This window comes from Trachurus japonicus, chromosome 4, assembly GCF_045865225.1.
Source record: "Trachurus japonicus isolate A0001 chromosome 4, Traja_1.0".
In the NCBI taxonomy this organism is placed as follows: Eukaryota; Metazoa; Chordata; class Actinopteri; order Carangiformes; family Carangidae; genus Trachurus; species Trachurus japonicus.
The window spans coordinates 1020740-1047892 of record NC_140910.1 but is presented as its reverse complement, the minus strand read 5'-3'; the positions used below and the strand labels follow the sequence as shown (position 1 = coordinate 1047892).

The 27153-nt window shown below is 42.1% G+C and overlaps 1 protein-coding gene across 4 annotated transcripts in view; it reads left to right on the top strand.

The window, feature by feature from the left end:
• The window catches only part of ralgps2 (Ral GEF with PH domain and SH3 binding motif 2), an 80423-nt gene that overhangs the window by 23099 nt on the left and 30171 nt on the right, over positions 1–27153 (top strand). For 2 of the 4 annotated variants that reach the window (XM_085773207.1, XM_085773209.1), the window contains exons 2-8: positions 7570–7698; positions 7996–8103; positions 8764–8814; positions 19295–19378; positions 24451–24540; positions 24641–24733; positions 26519–26645. In XM_085773207.1, coding sequence (XP_085629333.1) covers positions 7639–7698; positions 7996–8103; positions 8764–8814; positions 19295–19378; positions 24451–24540; positions 24641–24733; positions 26519–26645 — 613 coding nt within the window. In that variant the 5' untranslated portion in view covers positions 7570–7638. Of the gene's footprint in view, positions 1–4933; positions 5042–7567; positions 7699–7995; positions 8104–8763; positions 8815–19294; positions 19379–24450; positions 24541–24640; positions 24734–26518; positions 26646–27153 lie in introns of all 4 variants that reach the window. The other 2 variants (XM_085773206.1, XM_085773208.1) reach the window with 2 other exon arrangements.

The window sequence follows — 27153 nt, the reverse complement described above, 5'->3', positions numbered from 1 at the left end:
GTTAAAAATGCAGACTAAAAATCGAGAGAATCGCAATTTAAATCGAATCGCCATCCAAAAAATCGTAGAAGAATCGAATTGGGAGAAAAGCATATCGTCCCAGCCCTAATACCCATATATCTCATGTCTATCTCTATATCACTACCTCTATATCGCTCTTTATCTCATCTCTTTACCTCTATATCTCTATCTCTATTTCTCCATCTCTACATCTCCATCCCTCTCTCTCTCTCTCTCTCTCTCTCTCTCCCTGTCTCTATCTCTGTGTACTAAAGAGAGGGAGAAGAGGGCACAGCTTAATGGGTTGTCACATCCCTCACTGCTCAGTTCAACACACTGACCCACTTTAGCTCCCTGACTTTGATGCATCTGCTTTTCACATGCACCAAGACACGCTGCTGCTAGGCAAAAAAGGAGAGCATGTGCCAGTCCACTGACAAAAGGAAGGTACTGCAAGTTTTATCATTTTGCACAGGAAGGAAAGGAGCAAATGGATTTTCCTCTTACTCTTTACTGTTGTCAGAGACTGTGCAGTCAAAAGACCAACACTGTGTTCTCTGTTAAGTATACAGTCTCTGAGTCTTGGGATTAGCAAGTGAGGGACACGTCGTGTGGTGCTGTCACACAAACATTAGAGCAGATTGAAAAGTGAGGCTGGTGGGATGGCTTGGTGTGAAAGACAGGCCTGCAGAGCTGCAGGCAGCGACTGGTAGATGTGTCAAAGCTGCTGAAGTCACACATGGCTGTGTTAATGCTCAACACTATAGACATCTCATGTCTGATCCCTTTATTCACAGTCTGAGTGCGTGTGACCTTCATGATCACAGGTGCTGCTCTGTAAAGCGTTTATACACAAAACGTTAGGGATATTCAACTTTTGGGTGAAACACATAAAAAGTTCATGCTACAGTGATATTATCATGAAAGTAGGGGGCATTTATGTAGAAGTATGGAACGGTCATTTGTTTCTTTACCTCAGACAATGTATTGAAACAAAAGCTAACAACAGTGATGGGTATACCTCAACAAAACTGTCAGTGTGTCAGGCCAAAGGACGTCCACTTGTCTGTCTTTCTGTGACTCCTCTGTGTCTCTGTCCAACCTGCTAATTACACTCTGAGCTCAGTGGACACTTCCCTCTGAGAACATCCCATCATTTGAAGCCTGGACATGTCCAAACTGTTGATGGACTGTTAGGTGTGGCCTTGGTCTCATGATAGAATGTGAACAGCAGGATGAAGAGGAGTGTTTCTATATAAACTGTCATGGAAGCAGAACATTTAGTTGTGGATCCATGGATCAGACATGTGTTGTGATGTTTGTGGTTGATCAGAGAACAGCATGTTATGTTATAAGGACTGAAACATTGGACAGTTGGACGTGTGCATTCAAAAGTTTAGAAGAGGTCAAATTAAGTTCAAGGTCATAGTGCATTTCAGGTGCATTCTGAAATTTCATCTGAATGCCGAATGTCCCTAACTTTTTGTGAGTAGTGTGTATAGGGCTGCCACAAACTATTATTTTTGCACTTAGTCGACTAATCAGATTATACGTAAATTGCAGCTTATTGCACCTGTTAAGAACTCTTAACAGAGCAAGGAGCTGGTCCAGAGATGATTTTCTGCAAAGTAAAACAAAAGTTGGCATGCTCTAAAAAATAAAGAGAGAGAACACTGCACATCCCGTGACGTGCACACATTGCAATGCTTAAAGCAGAAGTAAGCGGAATGTTTGTGTTAATATAAGTCTTAAATAGTTATATCTTCCGACAGCAATCACTTAGGCTATATAGAGTGTTTGGTCTGAAACACGGGTCTGTCAGTCACTCTGCTCTGCTGTAAGCCGAGGAGAAAACTTTCCTTGTATCCTACAACCTTTATCCAATGAGGAGAGAGAACGGCATAAAGGGGCGGTCCTCTCTGTGTGTGCAGCCAAGGGATGCGCGAGCATGTGGTGACGTAGGGACGAGGGCGGGGACTGCTAACTCCATCGGCTGACAGGGAGTTAGCCAAAACCACCGGATCGCTTACTTCTGCTTTAATTTTCTTTTAATTGGTTAATTGACAAATAGTTTCAGCTCTAAGTATATTGCTTCTTCATTATACTTCATGCAGTGCATACACATTACCAGATGTAAAATTTCCCCAGTGTCTGTGAATTCAAACAGGCTTTCACTGGCAGACTGAGACTGCAGAGAAATGAGGTTGAGGTGAGGAGAGAGAGGGACTGAGACGAGCAGAGTAAGGAGGACGGACGGCGTGCCAAACGAGGTGGTGCAGACCTGTTGCAGGGCCACCAGAGACCGGAATGTGAAGGGTCGGTGTAGGATGTGGAATGTGTTGTCACATGCACAAATATGCTGGCATGTGCATGACGACACACAGAAGTACTTGGCGGTGCGCGTCGTGCGCCCTGGGGTAACAAAGGCCGCCGGACCGCCAGCGCCTTTGTGTTTGAACTGCAGCGTGTGAATGTCAAAAAGCAGGAGACGCGACCAGAGGGAGGGAGAGGGATTCAACAGCACCTGCTGCTACTCTGTAATGAGCTGCTGCCTTTAGCTCAACAACCACACATCCTCTGCTTCAGGCCCCAACGTGACTCTTCCCACTCTCTGTCACTCCTCTGCTCTTGTTCTCTGCCACCTCCACTAATCCCTGTCATATCATCAGGAAGCATTATCCTGGTGAAGCTCAAACATTGTCAACATTCCCAGCATTCCCAAATACACTTACCCCCCCCCCCCCCCCCGTATCACTACTCACATGATATATCTCAGCTAAACCCTCAGGAAGTAAAGCATGGTGTATAATGTCACTAAGGGGTGGCGGTGTAAAATGTAAAAAGGCCTAGCCTAGCTGGAGGTGTGGACGTCACAAGGAGCTGTAAAGTTGGACATAAACATTTTTAAATATTGAAAACAAATGCAGTTTTTGCAATATGGAACCAGAATCCCAAACTCATTTATTCTGCCACTGTGCCCAATTAATCAATTTCTGGACTCAACTTGAACAATTTATAGTGTGTAAAATTAACATGAACATCTTAATTGACTGTAAAAGTGTTATAATGTGGTTTGTCCATGGAAAACATGACATTACTTATATTAAAAATCTATTCATTTCTGTTCGGCAAATTCCACATACACAAATGCAAAAACTCAAAGATTTCACCCAACTAAAGAAGATTTTTACATGAATTTAAAGGTTAGGTACATTAAACCACTCACACTAATGGAGACTAAAGAAAGCATCACATCCACAGATAATACAAGAGGTTTTTCAAAGAGGACTAATGTACATTTATTCTGTTCCCTTTTTTTTTCTTATCCCTGTGTCATTTTATTTATTTACCTACCTTTTTTCATTATTATTATATTGTTAATACATATTATTATGAATATGTAACATTGGTGCACCTGTCTGCTGTTCTAAGTACAGCTGTTTGTTTAACTATTCTCAATAAAGTTAATTGAAAGAGAACAAAAATAAAAAAATAAACTGGTCAGGGTTGGGAACATGACAACAAGGAGGTGAGTGACAGCAGTCAGGCTGTTGCTAGGGGTTGTTTACTGCTGCTCAGCACCCTGCTATGTGACAATGACAGAGTATAGATGTGAGCAATGTCTCCGTCAAGTGTGTGTGTTCAGAGAGACAGGCATTTCCATTCTCTAGTTGTGGAGCTCTGAGATGATGTTTTCTGGTCAATAAAGGTTTCAAGTCATTATTGTTGCCTGTTGTGCTGCTGAGCTCTGTAAGCCTGTCTGACATGATAACAACTTGTGGGGATGAGAAGACCTTAACCCTACAGTACAGTACCTAGTGGTTAAAGGCCACTATCTGTTGAACATACAGTCCAACACAGGCCTTATCTCTGAGACTAGTGAGACTCCTGCTGGCTAATGTGAGTCATGTTAGAAGTGTGGAGGCACTGAGCAAGATTAGATTTAGTCTTGACGCATGAGGTTGGTACAAAGAGTCTGGACCACATTGGAATCCCATTCTGTGAAATCTGGAGTGACTCACAGCTTTCTATAAACAAATTCCTTTTAAACATGAAAACTGGGGTGACAGGTGTGATACAGACATTAATTACAGACGTACTTTGCAGCTTTTTGTTTTTCCGGCACCAATTCCGATACATAAAACAAATCATGTCAATTCTGAGTACTCATCCAGTATGTGCTCTCTGTTAACCTCATTTTAAAAGATTTATGCCTTGCTGCTTCCAATTCTGAGGAATCACCTTTATGTAAAATAATAAATCCAAGAAAAGCTATGGAGCTTTAACACAAGTCGGCACCAGTGAATGAATAAATGTAAAAGGCAGAGGACGCACTGAAAATATTTATTTAAATATTTCATATTGGCATGGTATAGAGGCCGATGCACACCTAAAAAAATCTTAAAAAGACAGGTGCGTTGGAGCATGGGATTGGAGTCAACAATCCTCCCGCACACTGTCCAGTCACTTGCAAAAAACTTTCAAGCAGAGATTATATTAAAATATTTCATATTTCAGGGATTGCTGGGAAAATTTTGGCTGATACCAGATCTGAGATCAGATGGAGACTGATTGGTACATCTACACACAAAATGGGACTATACTAAGTTATTGTATTATATTGAGTTGCAATATATAAAGTATTAATGTCTATGATGTATAACTACCTGAAAATAAGGTTTCAATGGACTGAAGTCCTGTCAGACTTCCTCCCTGTATTCTTGTGAGCTAATGCTTACCAATAGCTGACGACTGGGAGGATGCACAAGTGTTCAGCAACATGGTTTGCAATAGCTGGTGGTTTATTAAGCACCTACACATTTCTTTGGCTGTGTCTGTCTGTTACTGATGGCTGCGTGGGCTCTCCTCATGTTCAGAAGAATGATGCTTTCTTCCTCTCTGTCTCTCTTTTGTTCTCTTCACTTAAACACAGGCAACAGGGGCCAGCCTCCCAGAAAGACGGGACTCGATAGACAAAGGCAGCAATACAGAGCAACAGTTCAACCTCAATACAGCACTATGCCCATCTGACAAACAGCTGGTGAGTATGGCCTGGCTGTGCAAGGACAACAGTTTTTTCAACCTGTGGTGACATCTGTGTGCCTGCAGGGTTGTAGGCTAACTATCTTTTAGCATATGATTTCAGTTGAACACATTACAATATTAGGAGTAGACATAATACAATAACTCAATAACTAAGGCACAAGTAATATATCGTAAATGAATCGTAGTCGGCATGTATGTGTGTCTTTGCAATGGGGATTGTTCTGGCTTTTCAGTCCCGTGCTGATACCAATATCTGGTATTATATGGGCTGATACATGATACCACTGTTGAATTTTGGACCAGGTGATATGGCCGAAAAAATCTTTTTTTCACAAGAAATCCAATTCACAATTCAAATCAATTTTTTTCCCCTCCGCAAACAGCATTCGGAAGATTAGGATTAGACATACTTACTTTTGTATAAGAAAGAGTTCAAAATTGGAAGATAAACCGCCCTGCACAAACCTAGGGAGCCCAGCAGGGAGCGTTGGTGGCAGATGATAAGGAAAAACTCACTATTCATTAAAAACAAGTCGACCTGAATTACAAATTAGAATTACTCAGTAAAAAAATGGATTTATCACCCAGCCGTAGTTGAATTAATAAACTGTACACCTTGCCATGTGTAAGACAGTGAAGGCACATTAGTTTCCTAACTTTGTAAAACGTTGTTGCTCTGTGATCTAACTTTTTACTCAATATCTGGGCCGATGTCCGATCAGATGGGTGAATGCGTAGCAGCATGTTTGTTTGTGTCACTGGTAACGATGACATAATTGGAACATTAGATCATAAGATAAACCTGCACACAGTAGGTAGGTATTAAGCCAGGAAGTAAAGCAATTACAGATGTATGACTTTATAAACATCAGACAGACTTTTAGACCTGTAAACACAGACTGGATGCTGCTTCCAGTGCAATTACACACTGATGTCAAACACAGTGAGGGCGGCTGACGTGATGTAGTGCTGTTTGTTCTTGGCTGAGCTGGATTCAACCATAGAAGGAAGCTAATGGTTGTTAAAGCACAGGCCATTTCAGCTTGAGCCTTGAATCAGCCAAAAACACACACACACACACACACACACACACACACACACACACACACACACACACACACACACACACACAGGCCAGCATTGTCAAATACACAAGGGATCCTTTTGCTGGCCTTCATTATTCTAAGCGACTCCTTATTTTTCATCACCGTCTCTCAGTGTGCTTTTGGCAAAGAATAGTATCCTGGTGTCTCAGCTCTGTGCATAGGAGAAAACTGAGAAACTGAGGTTGAGATTCCAGTCCAGCTGTGTGACAATCAATGATCATCAATGAGACCAACATTCATCTCCAAAAAAGAATTAAACCTGCGGGTAAGTTACTCGACTCGTTTTCTCCCCGCGGGATGACGACAGCGACGCAGGCTGACTGTCACGTCAGCTGACCGGTGTAACCGGCGGCAGCTGCCTCTGTGACGAGCTGCTGTTGCTCCCGGTCGGCCGCTCCCACAAAGTTGGAGCAAACAGGCATTATTCAGATAAACTAACCACAAACTGGGGATCTACACGGTTAGATTCTCTCTGAAAAAATATTAAACGTAATAAAGTGACATTAACAGCTCTACAGTGGGAATTAAAACAGCTTTTAGCTGCTTTACCACTGAGGGAGGTATAGGTCTATACCTCCTCATGCGCTTTAGGTTGAATATATGTATTTCTTATGCATAAATACTTGAATATGAATCTTGTTATTTGTAGATAAACAGTTATAATTCTGTTAAACAATTTTCTTGAGGGATGCACTTTTTATTTTAATTATGATGATTTGATATGTCAAAGATAGAATGAAAGAATAATGAGAAGTGCTGGACCCCTTCAGTCACTTAAAAAAGCAGCTTGTGCAACATTTAATTGATAAACTGATGTTTATGCCGATTGATGATTTGACAGTGTTGAGACTTGATTCAATTGTTAAGGTCATTTATTAAAAGAACAAATACACCCGAGAAGACACACAATATCTCTAACTTTCCATGAGCGGACTTCCTTCCTGTGTGAAGTAGTCGGACTCGGGTCCAAACTGTAGAGCCGTTGAATGGCAGCAGCAGGTCGTACTCGAGAGTTGGGTGTAAGCTGTTTCAGTGTTGTGGCTCCCTTTCACAGATGATCTCTTCTTAATGCTCAGCCTAAGCTCCTTCTGTCCTGTACTCTCTCTGGTGTAGTAAGTGACAGACTGTGAACGTGTGTGTCCATATGGCATCCATAGGCCTGCTGGGATGAGGTGTGAACCTGCCATCACATTCAGTACCATTTTGAAATTCAACAAACACAGCTCATTTCTACAGGTGAATTCAGCTCTGTAGTCAAGTCAGGAGCTGAGAGTTTAAGAGAGAATACTAAAACCAGTGTGGTTCATCCAGTAGGTGGAGCTGTTGCAACAGGCTGAGTGATGTGTCTGCTATGTGTGCAGGTGATCATGGTCAATATGTGGTACACTGTCTATGTTTTGTGTGTGTGTCTCCAGAGGGCCGGGTGGACTTTGCTGCAGCTGAGGATGATGAATGATCTCCTGCACTAGGGCTAGATGGTGTGGGAATGATGGACCTCCCTAATGGCCAATCAAGCATCAACACCATTGCTGCAACAGTCTCTGAGGTGAGGCCGCGCCCACACTTGTGTACACGTGTTGCAAGATGAATGCACAAGAAGCATCTTCTGATTTTTCAACACAGAAAGCTGTAGCGTATGATCACAAGGTGACACGATGCTTCTCCTCATCAAACTATCAAGTCATCACATTTTTCAGTGACTCTATAGCTACACTACAACAGAGCTACTTCCTTTCATTTGTAATTCTTCCCTTTATAATGTTGTTCATATTGCACGTATCGCTCTTTTCTCAAATTAGATCTTCTGATGCAACTGTGTGTGTGTTTGTTTGTCCTCCTACAGAAGAGCAGCAGCTCAGAATCTCTCAGTGATAAGGGCTCTTCAGAGCTGAAGAAGAGTTTTGATGCTGTCGTGTTTGATGTGCTTAAGGTCACTCCTGAAGAATATGCAGTAAGTGTATTGGTTTTTTGGGTTACAGTGCATGTATGGGTGTTAAATGGACAAACGTGGTGTGCTGACAGGAGTTAGAAGGAGGTGGGATGAAAGAGGAGGAAATGGGGTCAGAGTTTGGATCAGTAATAATTGATGATGTGTGGCAGTGCCTACTGCACAGACGTTTCTCCTGGCGTCCTCTGCACAAGTCTTCCTCAGCAACTCTGAACAAACAGGGACCCAGCTGCTGCTGAGTGACCCTTACCTAATGAAGAGAACGTGCTGCTCTCTGTTTTTTATTTTATTTTACCCTATTTACAAATAAAACAAGTCCCTTATTCCTGTAAACAGATTTGAATGCATAAAGCACAGGTGATTCCAGGAAGGAGAGTGCCACCACAGGGGGGCAGTCTTATCCTTTATGTTTTGTTGTAATGTCTCCTCACACCTGGTTTGTCAAGAAAACCCTTAAGGGTTATGGTTCTTTTATTGTCCGTTATTGTCATTGTATTGTCATTTTATTGGTTGATTATTTATTTATGTGGCAATTTAATGATTTGTGCAGTGCACGGTAAAGTAGGTCTTGAATAGATGCCTGGGATTTTGAGGGAAATTCAATCTTCATTGTGGCCATTTCTGGAGATAAGTCCAACTCCTGCTGTGTTTGTCCTCCTGCAGGGCCAGATCACCCTCATGGATGCTCCTGTGTTCAAAGCCATCCAGCCAGAGGTGAGTGCACTCAAGCCTGAAGAGGGAAGAGAGATGACAGCTTAGCATTTGTCATCTGTCATTTTTGACACCTAGTGTGAGAAGTCAAGTGGGACTTTCAGCTACTCCTTTCAAACCCATTGATATTTTTAGGTGGATGGTGACATGTCAATCAGATCTTCTCATCTCAAATTATGCAAAGAATACCCAGTGAATCAGTTAACGAAGTAAAGCCCCTTTTCCTGTCTTTATTCAAGTGTGTGCTAAATCAATGTAGGGAGACAGTTTATTGATTTCATGTTGAGATTTTGCAATATTGTCTTTCAAATTCCTTTGCTATGTTACAAATATATTACAAAATCTGAACATGAAATCAGCAAACCATGCCCTTCACTGATAAACCCCGCTCTTGAATGAAGAAAGGAAAATACCTCCATAGAAAACATATGTAATTGCATGTATGAAAATATAAGAGTCTCCTACTCCACTTCTCTGTAGCACAGTTGTGCAGGTGTTATCTGAGCAGCAGCTATGATCAGACCACCCACACAGGGACACACCTATCACATCCACACCTCAGCCATGACACACCTTGCCTGTTACCACAGTGAAAGGCCAGCCAGTGCAATCTGAGGCAATCTCTGGTCCGGTTTGTGAGACCCCTCCTGGCAGCAGGTGTGGGTAACCCCTGTTTAAGGTTGGCCATTGTGGCCTTATAAAAGCAGCATACAGACCATAGGCCCAGTGTGGTGTGGTAGACTAGAACTCCCACTATTGCACATGTGCAGCACTGTTCTCATCTCAGCTAAAAGCACACTTGGCATGATATCATCGTCAGACCCACTGTGTGTGATTTCACTGAAGAAACGATGTCATAGTGTAGCTTTACTTTCTGGAGACTTTCATCAAGGTTGGATGAAGGTTTTTTCATATATGCAAACATGTTCCCATGTTCAGTCTGGTTCCACTGGGTGAGATTTACAAGCCTAATGATGCATGTCCCTTTATTTCAGTCTGCTGTAGCAATAAATGGTTCAGAGTGAAGATTTAAGGGTCAGTGATGTGGATTTACTTATCGCCCCTGCCTCTGAGCCCCATGTTGGAGGGGCTGCCAGTGGGATTGAAGAATGATGCGTTTTGAATGGACTGTTGTGCTCATCCTGGGCTGACAAGGAGATGAAGGCTGCAGGCTGGAGTGAGAGAGGGAGCAGGGTGCACAGTATGCGGAGTGACCCAGCAGCATCCTGGCAAGGACAGAGTGCACTAGTGAGGCTTTTCCTGCTCTCACTGTGCTTTTGTCTCACAACACTGGCTACAAAAACAGCCATGACTGAATTAAACGCAACTATAGTTTCCACTGCTGTCAGTCTTGCAGACACATGATGGGAAGAGCAGGTGTGTGTGTGTGTGTGTGTGTGTGTGCAGAATAGGAAAATATGAAATGACTTGGTTAAAATGTTGAGCTGTGCAGTTCTTCTCCTTAAAGCACCCTTTAAATGCTGTGTCATGCTAAAATCTACTCTCCAAATGATGGTAACTGATTAATCGCCGTCACTCCTGTCGCCAACAACACGGTAATTTGCATAAAAGAAAAGCAACAAGAAGGAAATGGATATTTAACTGGAGCTCACGGGATCTGCGACACAGTGACAGCGCCGCGTAGAGTGACATCACGGACAGTCAAAACCGATCTGAGTGTTTGGAGCTGTTCAGACTGAGACGCATCTGTCCAAATGTGATTTGAAACTACCTCCCGAAGGTGGTTTCGATGCGGTTTGTAAAAATCGGATTTCCTGTGATTTGGGACTGTTCAGACTTAAAAAGAGCTATGCGGTTCCAATCTGGACGGGCTAAAAATCGGATTTTGGCTGGCAGTCTGAACGCGGCCTTAGTTTCCATGATGTGATGTGTTGTAATTTGTTACAATAGCAGTGAGGGAGCTGACCTTTGATTGGATGTGATCTCTCCAGTGGAGCCTCTTGCATTCGACTGACATGTCCAGATGTTTTTCAGAGGGTTTCAAATTGACATTTTTTAATTTTTTCTTTTTTGCATAACAACAAACAAGAGACGATTCACATTTTCCATTTTCCACTTCCAAGTGTTTCTGGTGTGCGGTCATACTGATCAAGAATGTTTTTACTGCAGCCTTGCAGTGTAGTTACTGCAGGTAAATTAAGTTTCCCTTTAGATGGCTCAGTGCAAATATTGTCCTCGGCATGACTTCAATATTCTGCTTTGATGTTACTGTTTTTTGTCTGGTCTTCCAAAGCTGCGGTCATTTCTGTAATAACTGTACTGACTACTTAAAATGGTTGGAAATGACCATAAACTAGACTTGGCCTGTTGGTGTCTATGTTTAAGATTTCTTTCCCCTCATAACCATAAACACATCATAACTGTCTTAGCATAATATGAATGTGAGAGTGAGTGACTCTGTGAGAAAGAGACGACCACGGTTTGTGCGCATGTTCATGTTTACAACATTTTACATGTATATACATAAACAGACACTCTGGCAAGAGCTGGGAAAATCAGCTCGGACAATATTTCAGTCGAACAGAGCAACTCATTAACTCAAGTTTTCCAGTACTGACATAGAGCAGATGTATGGAGAGGAGCCCGGAAGCTCCAGACTAACCCTCTGGATGAGGAAGAAAAGATGACTGTCTGTCATAATAGCAATAAAAGATAACACGAGAGCTGTGGATGCAGACACCAAAAACAGTGTAAGGAGACGGGTTTACTTGGGGCCAAACCCTCTGGGCAAGAGGCATGAATTAGTATCACTATCCTCCTCTCTTCCAAACTCTGGTTATAAATAAAGTAGGGAAAGTGAAGGATAAATAACAAGAGATTCAGGTTTAAAGATCACAACACATGCTCCCCTGACACTCTAGACTCCAGAGACAAACTGAATCTAAACACATCTGCTTTTAATGGTACATAAGTGACAGTTCATAAGACACTGCCATGCAGTGCAGACTGTCAGACTGAACTCGATGTGATGGACCCTTGTCATGACTGTCAAATTCTTCGCTATCTCTGTTCTCAGACTACAAAGCGTAGCCTGGTCTTCTCCTGTTTGCAGTGCAGGTATAATTGATTGGAACAGCAGAAGTTGTTTTTTTTTTGATGGTGAAATAATCTATGGTGCAGAGCAGGCCGATGTTTTATCTACAACCGCTGGCTGAATCACTGATGTGTTTCTTGGCTGTAGATTTACACAGCAGAGTGAAATGCCATTAAAATGACAAGAAGGATCAGAGAGAGGAGGGAAAAGGATGCAGGAGACTTGTAGCTAAATCTTTTTCTCTCATCTAAATTTACGACGCACTGATTCCTAATGGTTTGTAGCATCGATCGGATCTGTTAACCTAGAGGAAGCAGGGTGGGATGTAGGGCCCTACAGTATAGATTACATTTATCAGCTGATGAGAAATGTAGAGTAAAATGATGTGCAAGTGAAAATAGGTTAAGTGTGGAAGAATTGTAATGAAATAAGACAGTGGACTTTCCCCCTTTTTCATAGATCTGTTTTCAATTCTGCAATCAGACACGCAGCTGATGATCTACAATTAGATGTTTATGAAATGAAACCTGAAGGGAAAAGACAAACTGAGTGATGTAAAGGGACTTGAATGTGGGGGGGAGGTGGGAGGGGGGGGGTTGTCTTTTGTTTTTAACACAGAGCCATGACAACAGCCAAGTAAGTAATTTAGTTGCTTTGGCTGGCAGGTTGGACCTGAGCTCTCAGGGAGCAGCTATCACATTGCATTTGACGTACCTCTGAGAAGTATGTCAGCTCCCCGTGTCTGAGTCTTTAGTGCAGAGCGCCTCTGAACACATTGAAAGCATCATGTGAGTCATGAGGGAGACGGTGACTTGCAGTCGGAGGCAGGTAATGTTTCACATGATCACGCCTACAGACCCAGACGTCTGATGGTGAGATACAGAAACATTTAGTTTAACCGTACCTGACGTTGCAGACGGCAGGCTCTCTGTAGACCTGTAGCTCCAACATGTTGTTTTCCCGCTGACGAGTTTGGACAATAACTGCTACACAACAAACGCACGAGGGCACCTCAGCGTCACAGCAGCCTGTCAGCCTGATGGTCAGTGCACATTAATCACAGGGAGAGGTGAAGAGAATAATGTTTTGGCAGCAGAGACAGGAAAAACCACACTGACCACTTTTCCCCTTGTCAAAGAAGATTTGGTCCAAAGTTTAGGACTGGATGCCAGTGGAAGACTGTTGTTTAGAACTACTATTACAGCAGTATGAAATGCATGATAGAAGTTTCATATAGATACAAGCCCAGTCTGGTTTCACTTGTCATGACAGATGGCCTAGAATCATACAAAGTACATGTACTAACAGCTTCTGGGAAAGTCGTTCTTTCCATGGTGTGCACAGCGAGGTGATGATGGAGGCTGCTGCTCACGGCCTGCACGTCTCAGTCAGAGACAACAATGTGATTTACTTTCCATTACTATTATTATTATTATACTTCTGATTAGGGCTGTGTATTGGCAAGAATCTGTCGAAATGATGCGTATCATGATACAGGGCTTCCTTTGCCACTGGTCAGATCCAAGAGATCTTTATGTGCCCAGTTGAGGGCTGGGATTCTTCCTCTAGCAACAGAAGTAGGTAGGTTTAACTGAGGAGGGAAGACTATGCACATTATGTAATCTAAATGTAATTGAGGTTGAACTGCATTTTGTGGTTCATTGTCCGTTATATGACGAAGCCAGGCAGTTTTTGTTTCAGAAAATGCAAAATGTGAAGCCTTGAGTTGTTTCGGGCTGATGATGAGGTAAAGTTGGAATGGTTCTTCAGAAAAGAAGTCTTTGCTATAGCTACTTTCATAAAAAGTGCCTGGACACTAAGAAAAAGTGAATTGTTTATGTGAATTCCATGTGGTTTTGGTTTTGGTTTTGTCTGTGCTCTGATGATTTTGTTTGTTGTCCAAATATGAAATGTGTCTTGTAAGCCCTTATAGGCTGGGCACCTTTATTGGTGCATGACACTCAAATAAATATAAATTCATTCATTCATACAGGGACAATGATGGGATATATTTAGATTTTTTCCCCTTTTTTACTGTGCTCAATTAGCTACAATGGAGCATGCTTAGCCACTGACCTGTACTCTTATTGTTCCATTGGGGCGGAGGAGTCAGCGGCTGAATGACTGCTGCCAACCAGCAGTCAGAGATTTAAATGCAACACAAAATGAACCACAGCCCTGAATGTGTGCATGTAGTCTGTTAATAAACAAATCCATATGAAACAAAATATTGCAATGGACTATAAGATGAAGTGATCAGATTTTGGTGGGTGAAAGTCACAGTGACTTTACAAAACCTGATTTTGGTCTTGTGAATGCGACTGAAGGGAATCCCTTGAAGCGGATCTGTAAAGCAGTGGTATAACTTGTCCCTCAGAATGAGGGTTCCCCTGCCTCGCTAGGAGCTGAAGTACAGAACAACAACAGACACGACGGTGCAGACTTTCCATTGCACTCCTTCCTGTCATTCTCAACAGATCTCTTCTTGCGGCAAACCTCCTTTTCTCAGTTTCACTTCCTCCCCTCCTCATCTTTCTTCTTTTTCCATCCCGTTCTTTACCTTTATCTGCCCTTCCTGTCTTGGCCCATGAACTCTCTTTAATATTCTCCAGGAGCTCAGCACTTGAGTTTTCCATTCACACTGTACACAAAAACAAGACATTGCTGTGGTATCTCACATGAGGTCATGGCATTTTGCGGTTTAGCTGCATCTGGTTGTCGTATTCAGTCTGTACCTCTGTTTATATAATAGTTTTAAGAAAAGTAGCATCAAGAGTAGGGTTGGGCATCGTTTAGATTTTAGCGATTCCGATTCCGATTCCGATTCTCTATATCGATTCCGGTTCTAAACGATTCTCGATTCCGATTCTTTGAGGTGCAGGTCAACAGGTCACAACTTATTTCACAGGATATTTTTTTATTTGACAAACTCTTCACACAGGCCATTTTTGCATGCATGCTTGGACTTCAAACATACATCTTACACAGCTTGTAAGACCTCCAAAAGGCCTCCAAAAATAGATTTTGCCAACTATGGTATTCAATTAAAAGGGAGGGTCCCTAACTGTAACTATAAAACTGAAACTTGGCAAGCAGTCTAACATACAAAGAGCTGCAGAACAGGTGAATGTATATGCAACAAAATAAAACAAACACTGGAGCAGTCATGAAGAGATGACGAGATAAAGCCAAGGTGACCTAAAGCTTTAGTTACAGCAAGAGGTGTTTTGGTGGATGCAAAGTGCTTCATGTACGTCTGAGAAACTGACCATAAAAAAACTCTTTGCCATCTCATTTGTTGATGGCGATGGCATTGCTGTATTCCAGTATTGGTGAAACCCTTAAACTGTGGTACTTAAAAAATGAACTAATCCACAGTCTCCCAGTCATTTTTCATAGTCAGTTCAGCTGTATTGTATTGAACACATTTATATTTTCTCTAATGTTTCTTAATATTTTATTGTAAATGTTTGATATTTCATTGTCACAGTTTCCTGTATATGTTAAAGCTATCTGACCTACAGACTTTTTAGGCATCAAAACACCACAGCAAATGTTAAAAATCTTTTTGGCATCATAATCAGATTCAGATTCAGATTCTAATGCTCACATGATGACATCCTGATGGCCGTGGATCTTTTCTCATCTGTTCCTCCTCTCACCAGATCATCTGCTGGCCTTTTCACTCCATATCAAGTCTTGTTGTGTATGTTTTTGTACAGTTATGGTTACGGACTCTCTCCGCCTCCCGACACTTGTATGAGTCCAATTCATTTAAAGTTAAAGATGAACTGGACTGATAGTGTTGTTCTTTTTTTTCCCCTCATATTGTGACGTCTGTAATTGCAACAACTGGTGTACAGTCTTGGTGTTAACCATACACACCTATAGACAGTGGAGATACAGCCGGCCTCTGGCAGCTCCATAGGGTTGTGCTTTAATGAAAAAAAGCTGCTCAGTCAGACTAGCATGTAGAAGTGACAGGCTGTCTGTGGTTTGGCCGAGCAGCCTCTTTTTTTAACTGTACTTTTACTGCAGGATTTAAAAAGCTCTCATTTCCAGATCTCCCTCGTCAAAGCCTGTCTCCAAAAACTCAACTGTTGTTAGGCTGTTGTTGTTTTTTTCTTTTTGAATGTTGCCTGCTGTTTGTAAGGCCACAGAAGGAGAGTAGAATATAAAGGTTGCAAGAAAGTGATAAAATAAAAAGCGTCTCTGGAGAAGCTGTGGAGCCGTTCCCTGCTCCTTAATACACATGAGGCAACTGGTTCTTACATAACAAGCTCAGAACAAGAGGGATTAGGTGAGGTTTGTATTACACGTTATCTTTAAATATGTAAATGAGGCAATATCTAATGAAAGATGCACACATTTGCATACCTTTCTGAACAATGGATAAACCCACTTTCACAATTCTTGTTTTATTTTGTTGACATATTAGACTCAGACGTTTTTACAGAGGGGATTTTAGATATCTCTTTAAATGTGAATGAGAAAATACTGTCACCAGCTATAAAAAAAAATCTAATTTCTCCATGTTTTTAGGAATAAAATGTTGTATAAATCAGGCTTTGAATGATATATCAAGGTTTGGTGTCTCTAGGTGCTGCTGAAGTGGAGATTTCTAGTTCAGTCTGAGGAAAAACTCATTTTGAGAAAATGGCCTTTAAAGACTAACCCTGTAAAATTCCATAGATTGTTAATGTAAATTGTACTTGTTGCTGATGCAAAGGAAATTACACATTTTTGATCATTGTTCAGGAGAGAGAGAGATAGCTTTACAATGATATGTGACATGACAGGTACAGCACAGTATGTCACAGTAGCATTACGTTTTGGTGATTTTAGGAGAAATCTACTGACAAAAGAGACAAAATGAAGTAATAACCACCTTAATGTGGATTTTCTACCCTTTCTTTCCACTATTCTGAAAGAAGACATGATAAGGAAGCAAAATAGCCTAAAATCTCAAAATTGATCACTGCATGAAAAATAGAATGTTTTTGTCTGTAATGTCTCACCTTGAATGTCTTGAGCTGCAGGCTGAGAGATGGACAGAGAGGTGAGAGGTACTGTAGATTAGAAGACGGGCCTAGGTGGTCTAGTGTGGCAGGATCAGTGACAGTTGTTGAAACGATGTGGTCTTGTTGAGTGAGGGAGGTGTGGGAGCGTCTGTCTGCGTGTCTCCTCCTGGCCGTATGGCCCACCTGGGTGGTCAGGTGGCGGTCCGAGCCGTGAGACACACAAACACCGCTACCTCCCAGTAACTGTGGAACGTCTCCGTTCGAGAATCAACACTAGAGCCGTGTGGAAGTTTGAGACGAGAATGATTGACACGGTGGCAGGAAGGAGGGAAGCTCTTATTTAAATAGGACAGATTTTCAATAAACAAAGAGTTCTGGGTGAGACGGTCTCGAGTCTCCCTACGCTGGTTAAAGGGACAACGAGGAGTTTTGGAAAAGCAAAGTGTTTTCACACTACATTTATGGGCCTCCGCACGCACCATGAAATTCTTTGACCGGCGCAAGACAGACTCGTGCTTTCATTCATCAAGAATTAAAGTCAGAGGTTCGAAGACGATTAGATACCGTCGTAGTTCTGACCATAAACGGCGATTCAGAGGCGTTATTCTCATAACTCGCCGCGAAACCGAAAGTAAGGAAACGCTGGTCGGCTCGCCCAGCATTTCCGCCACCACTAATAATAACAAAATAACGATAGAGACAAAACAAAATATTTATCGAAAAAGGGGCCATTAACAAGTGTGGGTAACGTAGATTCATCCACATTAATATGAGACTTTTTTATTGTTGCGGAATTTTTCGTTCTGCCGATGGAGAAACTCCTCGTTGTCCCTTTAAGCTACATCCTGCGACACAGACAACACACTCTGACTCTGACGAGGCTCCACACGGGCTCGTAAATCTTGTGAGAAGATGCTTTTGGGTCCTCTTGAGTGTTTTTTTTTTATGTCTTAATAATCTCTTCATCTTCCTTCCACTGCTCCCCTGTATCCTCCTCCTGACTCAGCATCACCTAGCCTACACATGAAGGTCTGCTTTTACCATCTGTATTTGATATGTTGTCCCTTTACCCCCCCTGGCTGAGTCCACGTCCTGACGTGACCCGGGTCAGGGAGTTGCTGGCCGCTCTGTGGAGCTGGGTGCTTCCAGACGGTCAGACTGTCTCACTGGGGGTATTGTGTGGGGGAGCTGCAGCCTGATTCAGCTGTTCATTGAAGCCCAAGTGGGTCGGGCTGGCAGGGATTAGGAGGAGAACTTACACAACATTTTTCCTACTGTTACGTCAGTGTCCCTGGCCAGTGGACAGGGTGTGCGGGGGCCAAAGGAGGGGTCTGGGCTCCCTTTGTGGCATCTGTGTGGTCTCCTGTTTTTACCTCACACTGAGGACAGCGGTCGGGGCCAAACGGGGCCGGGCCCGGTATCGACTGTATGTCGACTGTGTGTTGTTGTTGGGATTTTCTGTGATCCAGTTCCACCCCTCTGTTTATGAACTATACTGAAATGACTGCTGCTCCAACAGCTGCTGCTGCTTTGTGAGACTGGCATTAGTGGAAGTGCATCAGACATTTATTAGCGGCAAATTACAACTTCAGCAACTTGACCATGGTTTTAGTAAGTTATTAAAAAAGTGAAGAGAACTCAAAACATTCACCGGTTCCAGTTCATCAGCTATGAAGATTTGTTGCCTTTTTGGGATGGCGTCAATTCAAACTGAATGACTTCATCTGAAAACAGTTTTTACTTGATCTCTGGTAACATGAAATGGAAAAAATAAACAAACATTTGTTATAATATTTGACATTTTTTAGGATTATGGATTAATGTGGACTGTGGAGTATACTGCATCGTCTACATTTGAACCTAAATGTATTTCTCCATCCCTTACATTGTGAAATGTGTGTTTTAAAATGTTTAGAATTTTGAATTGTTTATAGTCATTTGTGGTTTGGTCTTGTTCTGATTTAATCTGGAACTGCTTTGACATGTCGTCACTTCCACTGTGCAGCTGTGTCATATCACCTCTGTGCTCATGGGATGCATTATGCAAAAAAAGCAGTAGAGCTTTCTCGTGGTGGGGCCTTAATCTATTCCTCAGTGCAATAATGAGTCCTTCAGAAATATAGTAATATAAACTTCAGATGATGTTCTTATTTAATTTCAAATTCCTATCATTATACTTTATTAGCATTTTCAGATTTTTTTTTATTAGTTGAGTCTTCATCTTGGTTAACATCACCTGAGGCTTTGACCGGATCCTGTCCTCAGCCTTTCTCTTTTTCCTTCTCCATCCTGGTCTCTCCCTCCTCTCTTCCCACTGACAAACCTCTGGCTAGACTGTGGTGTGGGTACAAAAGGTTGTATAGATGTGTGCGTTCCATCCATGTCCCTGATGTTTGTATGTTTTCAGGAGCTGTCGAGCTGTGGCTGGAACAAGAAGGAGAAGCACAGCTCTGCTCCAAATGTCGTGGCCTTCACTCGGAGGTTCAACCAGGTGAGACAATTAAGATAATATATATAGAAAAGTTGTTATGGTCTTGGGAATAGGTTACATACTGGGTTTTTTGGGGCATTTTTTTTTATGGCTCCCTATCCTTATGTATTTTTTTGTTTGTTTAGGTTTTGTTGTTTGTTGTTCATGTAATATTTCGATAAGGGCTGACCCGATTATCATATTTTGATAATCGAAGCTTCGCGGACATAAAATCGCTCAAAATCGAAGCTTCGACGGCCAGGGGTGCGCGCGATCGTAACGTCTAACAGGGGGGTTGTGCGTGATCGTAACGGAAATAATTAAATTAATGGCAAACAAACACTGCATATCTCCACAATCAGGCAGGTTTCCAGGATGCCAAGTAGCCTACTCATTTTAATGTAACAATTGCCGATGAGAACCGGTGTCAAAAAGGAAAAAAAAAAAAAAAAAAACATCACAGACTTCATGATCGATTACCATGGCAACAAACAAAGCTTCGAAGCTTCAAATGTTTTGGGTCAGCCCTAATTTTGATAATGATTTGTATGGACTGTTCTGTTATTTCTTACGGAAGCGTATAGCATTCACTTGAATAAAAAAAAAAATCTGGGTTTTTCTGAGTAATTTATTTCCCCTGTTTTTCTGGCTTTTTTTCTCCCATGTTTTTTTAGTAATTTTTATTTTTCAATTCAAGTGAATGCTATACGCTTCTGTAATTTCTAAACCAAAGCAAATGGAAAAAAACAACAAAAAATAAAGCAGATGAGACACACAAAGAGTCTGCCCTTCAGTCCTCTCAAACAAACGGAGAGTAAGAAAACCGTTTCTCTTGCAGTGTTAAAGATTTATGAGCGTTGGCCATCAAGGAATGGAGCGGTTACAACTTCTCTTTCCATCATGTCCTCTTCTTTCATCCTCCCAAGTGCCAAATCATTACCCTGGCTCTCCCAGACCTGGTTGTTTTTAAAGCCCTGGTTGTGTATTTATTTACATCATAAATAGTCCCCAAGACAAAGGGAGAGGTCAGTGACAAGATAGGATGTTAAGCCCTGAGCTGCTTCTTTGCTTCTGGCCTTTATGAAGTTCTGAGTGTGCTTTTTGTACACAGCAGGGTGTATGGCATGCTCCCTCAGTGCCCCATGAAATCACCAACGGGGATGTTGTGGGTAATGATGTAAGTGGCAGCCATGCCCTTGAATCACCTTCCATTGTTTTTGCCAGGTTCCTTTAAGACCCACTTTACTGCCCTCTGGTATAAATATGAGATGATCTAACAAGAATGTGTTGCTGTGGAAACTTCTTCATGTATAGCAGATCCCAAACGGTGATTCAAGATGTTAGCTGCACACATTTCAGCTGTTGGGAGCCAAGGAAAATGAGCTTTTTGGATAATAGGACTTGGACTGGGAGAGCAGAGAGTCCCAGAAAGCTCCTTAGCATGAGCTGAAGCCATATTCTTTCCCTCAGTCGCTGTTTTACTGGCAGCTCCGTCTGGGAGCCAGGAGAATAGAAGAAAAGTTAGCCAGTCTATTGAGCAGGCAGCATGGAGAGAATCATTCCCAACAATAGTGTGCATTCATCTTATAATGCCATCAATGCACAGTAATCTCTGTGTGTTTTGTAATATTGATTTCTTGCTATAATAATAATAATAATAATAATAATAATAATAATAATAATAATAATAATAATAATAATAATAATAATAATAATAATAATAATAATAAACTAATGAAAAAAGATTGTATTCTCACCAGGAAGAAAAACTAACAAACGACAAAGCTGAAAAATGTTTGAGACCTCATGCTATATTCATGTCATACCTTATTATTCTCATTCTAGACTAATATGTTCTATACAGCTACTTTGTCAATTCTCCAAGCAGATTACCGTAAAGGGCTGACGGGTCTAAAGTTTGATGTCTGCACTGAAATCACAAATGCAGATAAAAGCAGCAGCGGCAGCAGCTTATTCCAGCTCATTGACAACTGATGGTGCAGCGGTCACCGTCAAATCAACAGTGAGGGACGTAAATTCACTTTTTGCCGCTGACCAGCTGTTGGCAGCTCAGGACTCGTCACACATAACCTCAGGCCTGTCAACCAGCTGTGCTCTTTTTTTGTCCAAATCTTCAACTCCATCTCCCCCTTCTCCCCTTAGGCCATTAACCCTCTATGGTATGACTTTTTATTTCAGGGGGACATTTTTATTTTAGGTTCTCATCCAACTCCACCCCACCAGATGTTGGTTTGTTGCCTCAGGACAACAGTGTGCTATTTCTATATTGCATTCTATGAAATGAATGTGATAAGAGGAAAGAGTGACAATCAAGCAGTATATACATAAACATGTTGGTTTCAACTAATATCAACCACAAATGGTGTAATGATGTTTTAGAGGGTGAGTTGGCTTTGAACCCTCACTGCACACTAGGGATGTCACGATTATAGATTTTCTTGTTACGATTGTTGTCAGAGAAATAATCACGGTATTACGATTATCACGATTATTATGCATTTATCAATTTCACAACGCTATTAATGTGTAAAATTAAATATAGTAAAAATATAATGACATTGCTCAATATTTACAAAAATATTTTAAGTATCTATTAAAATATGACCAATTATTAATCCCCCAGGGGAAGTGTTAATATTCAAGTCATTGATTGTCATCTATGTTTAAAGGGATAGTTCACCCAAAATTCAATCTTCACTCATTTTCTACTCACCCTCATGTCGACTAAGGGTTGGGAGAAGTTTCAGAGCCATCCGTGCCTTCTCGGAGTTACAGGGGGGGTCCGCAAAATCTTGCGCGATTTGCACTGACACCCAGTTCACTGCTCTTCCTAGGCAGAGCAGTGAACTGAGACACTGGGAGCTTCCGCTACAAACAGACTTATTTAATTTTTTTCGGAACAATTTCTCATGTTGGGGCTTCAATACAAGAGGGACATTACAGACGAGCACTATGGAGGTATTTGGATGTTTTTTGGTGTGTCTTTTTGGACGAAGAAAAGTGAGCCCTGTTCGCTACCGTCATATAGACATGCAGTGCTGCACGGAGCCCCGCTGTAACTCAGAGAAGGCACGGAGGACTCTGAAACTTCTCCCAGCCCTTAGTCGACATGAGGAAAATTTGAATTTTGGGTGAAATATCCCTTTAATTTAATTTTAGTCTTTTTTCCACTGTCAGAGGGAATGAGCCCAACCGCTCCATCACGCTTCCTCCACACATAATAACAATTATTGATTTTGTTCTCCATTCATTTGAATGTTATTGTGCAAACAAAAGTGGACAAACTGCACAGAGTAGCCCTGAAGCAACGGACAAAAAGCCACAGTTTTAGTATGAAAATATAAACAAAAAGTGTCTTTACTTACACACCCACAATATTTTTTCTACATTGTCATTTAACTTTAAACATGTTAAAAGGTGATGGTCACACCATTTGTTGGTGCTGTGTCTCATCCAGGTTTAGTTCCAGTAAGGACGGCTCTACCCCCAGAGAAACAGTCAAACCCACTTCAGCCCCGCAATTCTTTGGTCACAGACTGGTCATGTTACTTTCTAAGTATAATCTATATATTTTTTTAATTAAAGGGGCAATGTGAGAACCAAAAAAGTGTGTGTTTTTCCCCCAAAGGCAACACCATAGAGGGTTAAATGAGTTGAAACACAGCATTTGGCTGCATCTGGCAGCTTCCGCTTCTTTATGGTTAGTGAAGTGCTGGAGTCTCCAGCACAGCTCTGGTCCCGAGGCCTTGATCCGCTCATAAACACAGTCCCACTGACATGATCTTTACTTCAGGACATAATCCTCTTCCACTGAGGGGAGTCTGTACAGCCCCTGTACCCCCACACCCTCCCTCACTCACACATACACACTCATGCTAGCACCTATGTAGAGCACTGTCGTCATGAGTGATCTCATCATGGTGCAGTTTTGAAGGCCAAGGCGTATGAGGACAGGCTCTGTGAGATGAAGCCCTGTGGTGGAGAGAATTACAGACACATTCTCTAACAAGGAGACTCGTGTGAAGCTGCAGCATGTTTCTGCTCCCAGATTACATCAAACGGTTGATAGAAACTCCAGTCCACTGTACACATGGAGGCAGAAGGGGGTTTGAAATGTTTGCTTGAAGTCTGTTGCTGGAAGAAAAAATGTTTTAAATAAAAATTGAAGGGTTTATCGTGAGTGAGAGAGAGAGAGATGTGCGCCCTAATTTATAGACACACATGAAGCACATTGAGTGGTCTATGGCTTTAATGGAGGACTCACACAAAGTCAGTTAATCAGGCACAAACAGCAGAAAGGAGCGGGGGAGGAGCTGAGAGGATGAATGAGGTGAAAGTATGTCTGCGTAAGAGTAAAAAAGCAGAGATGGTCAGCCTGCTCGTCTTATCAGAACACAATGTGCAGACAGCTGTGCGCTTTGAAAGCCCTCAGAGCCCTGTGGCGTTGAGGCTAACTTCCCCTCCCATTACCTCCTCTTTTCCCTCACTCCTCTTTTCTCCTCCTTTTCCTCTTTCCATTCCCTCCGTCCCCAGAGCTTCCACTCTGATTGATTCACTGACTTGTCCGTGTGTGTACGTGAAATCAGAACTTTGGCTTAGCAGCGTTCTCCCTAAAGAGACAGATTTCCGACATTACTCTGGGTCTGGCCAAGTACTCTGAACACACACACACACACACACACACACACACACACACACTGGCCTGCTCCTTTTTCAGATGACAAATCAGGAGTTATGGTGTGTATCTGTTGTGTAATCAGTCCTGTGAAGCTCTTGTTTTTTCTCAAGAGCTAATTTCTAATGGGCTCTAATGGAGCGTTCCAGTCAGAAGTCCCAGTTCTCCACTGCTCTGCTTGGAACTGGTTTGAGTCCAGAGTTGTCATGGCTGTGGACAGGCCTTCGGTCTGGTGTCAGACTCTAGAAATGTAACAAGGCACAACTCCCTGCCTTTCTCTCTACAAACCTGAAATCTTTACTGTGATCAGAAAATGTAATGCGAGGGATTAAATTTTCTCTGTCATGCTGGGTCCACTTTGTGTTGTAATGTCTTTGTGTGTGTCTTTTTTATTTAGACAAGTTTTTGGGTGGTGAGAGAGATCCTCCATGCGCAGACATTGAAGATCAGAGCAGAGGTGCTGAGTCTTTACATTCGCACTGCCAAGGTACAACTTAACTCACAACATGATACCGTTGATCGATCATAATGAATGTTTGCAGTGTTAACTCAGCTGGTGAACTCTGTGTACTATTAACTTTCCATAGAAACTGTGTGACATTAACAACCTCCACGCAGTCATGGCCGTGGTGTCGGCTCTCCAAAGTGCTCCCATCTTCAGGCTTACCAAAACATGGGCGGTGAGTACATTTTCCTTACTATGAAATATCACACAGCTAACCACTGTCCTCTGTGCCACTCTCCAATGATCTTAAAAGGATAGTTCAACATTTTGGCAAATTCACATATTGCAGATTATGGCAAAATTCACATATTGCCATAATCCCTATAGTCTTAGGGGTAGGTTCATTGTCTTTAACGTTGCATGATGTTTATAGATAGGTGGGGCAGAGACGCGAGCTGCTCTGCAAACACAATGGAGGTGAACTGTACAGGTCCCCTGTCCCTCATCAAACTCATCAAATACACAATCCAGCAACTTCACAACACTCTGGTGGACAGGCTGTGACCTGCACATTCACCAGGCTATGAGATAATAACAGAACATTACCAGACAGAGTTGTTTTCGAGGCAAATGCAGCCGGAACTACATTTCAGACACGGCTGCTGAGCGGAGTGATTTCAGACGCACAAGTAGTTCAGAGTATTTGCTTCATGTGTCGTAATGTTACATAGTTATACATTATTATTTCATAGCGTGGTGAATGTGCAGGTCACAACTTGTCCACCAGAGCGTTGTGGAGATGTTGGATTGTGTATTTGATGAGTTTGATGAGGGACAGGGGACCTGTACCGTTCCTCCATTGTGTTCACTGAGCAGCTCATGTCTCTGCCCCGCTGATTTCAAAACAACATGCACCGATAATTAAAAGGAAAAAAAATGTTTTGATTTTGGCGACCCCTGTGGCCGTATTGTAATAAAGACACTTATTTGGCTCACGTGTGCCGTCTCCGGTCTGGGTGCCATAAATGGTTTTGTCCGGTGGTCCGACCCGACCACTGCCTCCAGAAATGATAGAGTTACACTATTAGGAAATAGCTTATCTCCACACCGATGTTTGCACAGCACCCACAGACACATTTGCTGTTGTAGGTCACAGAGACATGAGCAGAAACCAGAGACTTTTGCATATCCAGTTAAAAGTTCTTTGTAGTTGCTTTTACAAGTGTGTGAAATTTGAAGGGCTGCTCATGATCGGCCAGCGCAGTCCCTCATGTGAGGGACTGCCCATCTGTGCCAGTGTTCTTGCTGAAAATATAGATAGATTTTCCATTATGACACAAATGTAATGATGTAACAGCTTCTGAGAAGAGACCACACACTTGATCTGGTTGGTACCTTTGACTTGTACCAGCGGTCTGATGCTTCACTACTGCTGCTGTGCTCCATGAGTTAACAACTCTACAGTTTAGTATCTGCACGAACAAGCATGCAAACAAAAGTCTGTCACTACATGGTCTTCTCCTAGATGTAAGTTTAAGAGCTGTGTGTTTTTAAAAAAAAAAAGAAAAGAAGGAAAAAAAAAAAAGAATTTCCGAGGCTTCTTCCATCAGATCAAATGTTTTGGCGCAGGCGTGGTCTTCGTGCTCTCTAACACACAGCTTTTCTCTCCAAAATAATTACATTTTATTCTGACGCTGACTGTAAGTGACTGTGGAATATTACCAGGTATTGACTTGTTTTCCGAACAAGCAACAAATAAAAAATGTTAGCATGGCATTTTGAAATGGATGTTTTGTCTGCATTGAATCAAGAAGATACAAAGTTGTAGCAGGAAGAAGACTGTCTTCACTTCTGTCTGTCCTGCAGCATGTCTCTTCATTTCTGCAAATGCAACTTCAATCAAGTCATTTTATTGCAAACGTATTTGTCATTGTATTGTTCCTGTTGCTGTTGTAGTCTGTTAAGATTGAATGGGCTGTGTCTCTTTGCTCCCTCCCTCCTGCCCTCCTTCACATCACAGTTACTGAGCCGGAAGGACAAGGCCACGTTTGATCGACTCGACTACCTGATGTCCAAAGAGGACAACTACAAACGTCTGAGAGACTTCATAAGCAGCCAGAGCATGGTCTCTTGTATACCATACCTAGGTAACACACACACACACACACACACACACGCACACACCTATTTTGAAGAATGCACTGAGCATCAGACCCTTACATTGTTGGGCTGCTCACAGGCTAAAGGTTGATCTGAGGACAAACGTCTGGGTCTCTGAGCATGTGTCTGCTATAAAACAGGAAATGAGAAACGTTTGATTTTCTTATCTTGTTATGTCACGGATCATACGGCGCCAAAGTCATCAGTCAGTCACGTTAATCGTCTGTTGTTCCTCTGCTGTTTTCATTCTGCTCTTTCTGCCGAACATATTTTTACTGCCGTTGTGAAACATGTCAAAGTTCCTCTCAGCTGGAACAAACACATGAATCAAAGAGGAAGACATAATATTAATGTCTTTTTCCTTTCCTTTGGTTTTTTTTTTTATTCCTTCTTTCTCCGACTCCACAGTATGACATCACACAGGAATCCTCACGAGTCGTGCGAGGAAAACGCTCATGCCCACGTGTGTGGTTTTATTGCTGTACTGTTTGTTCT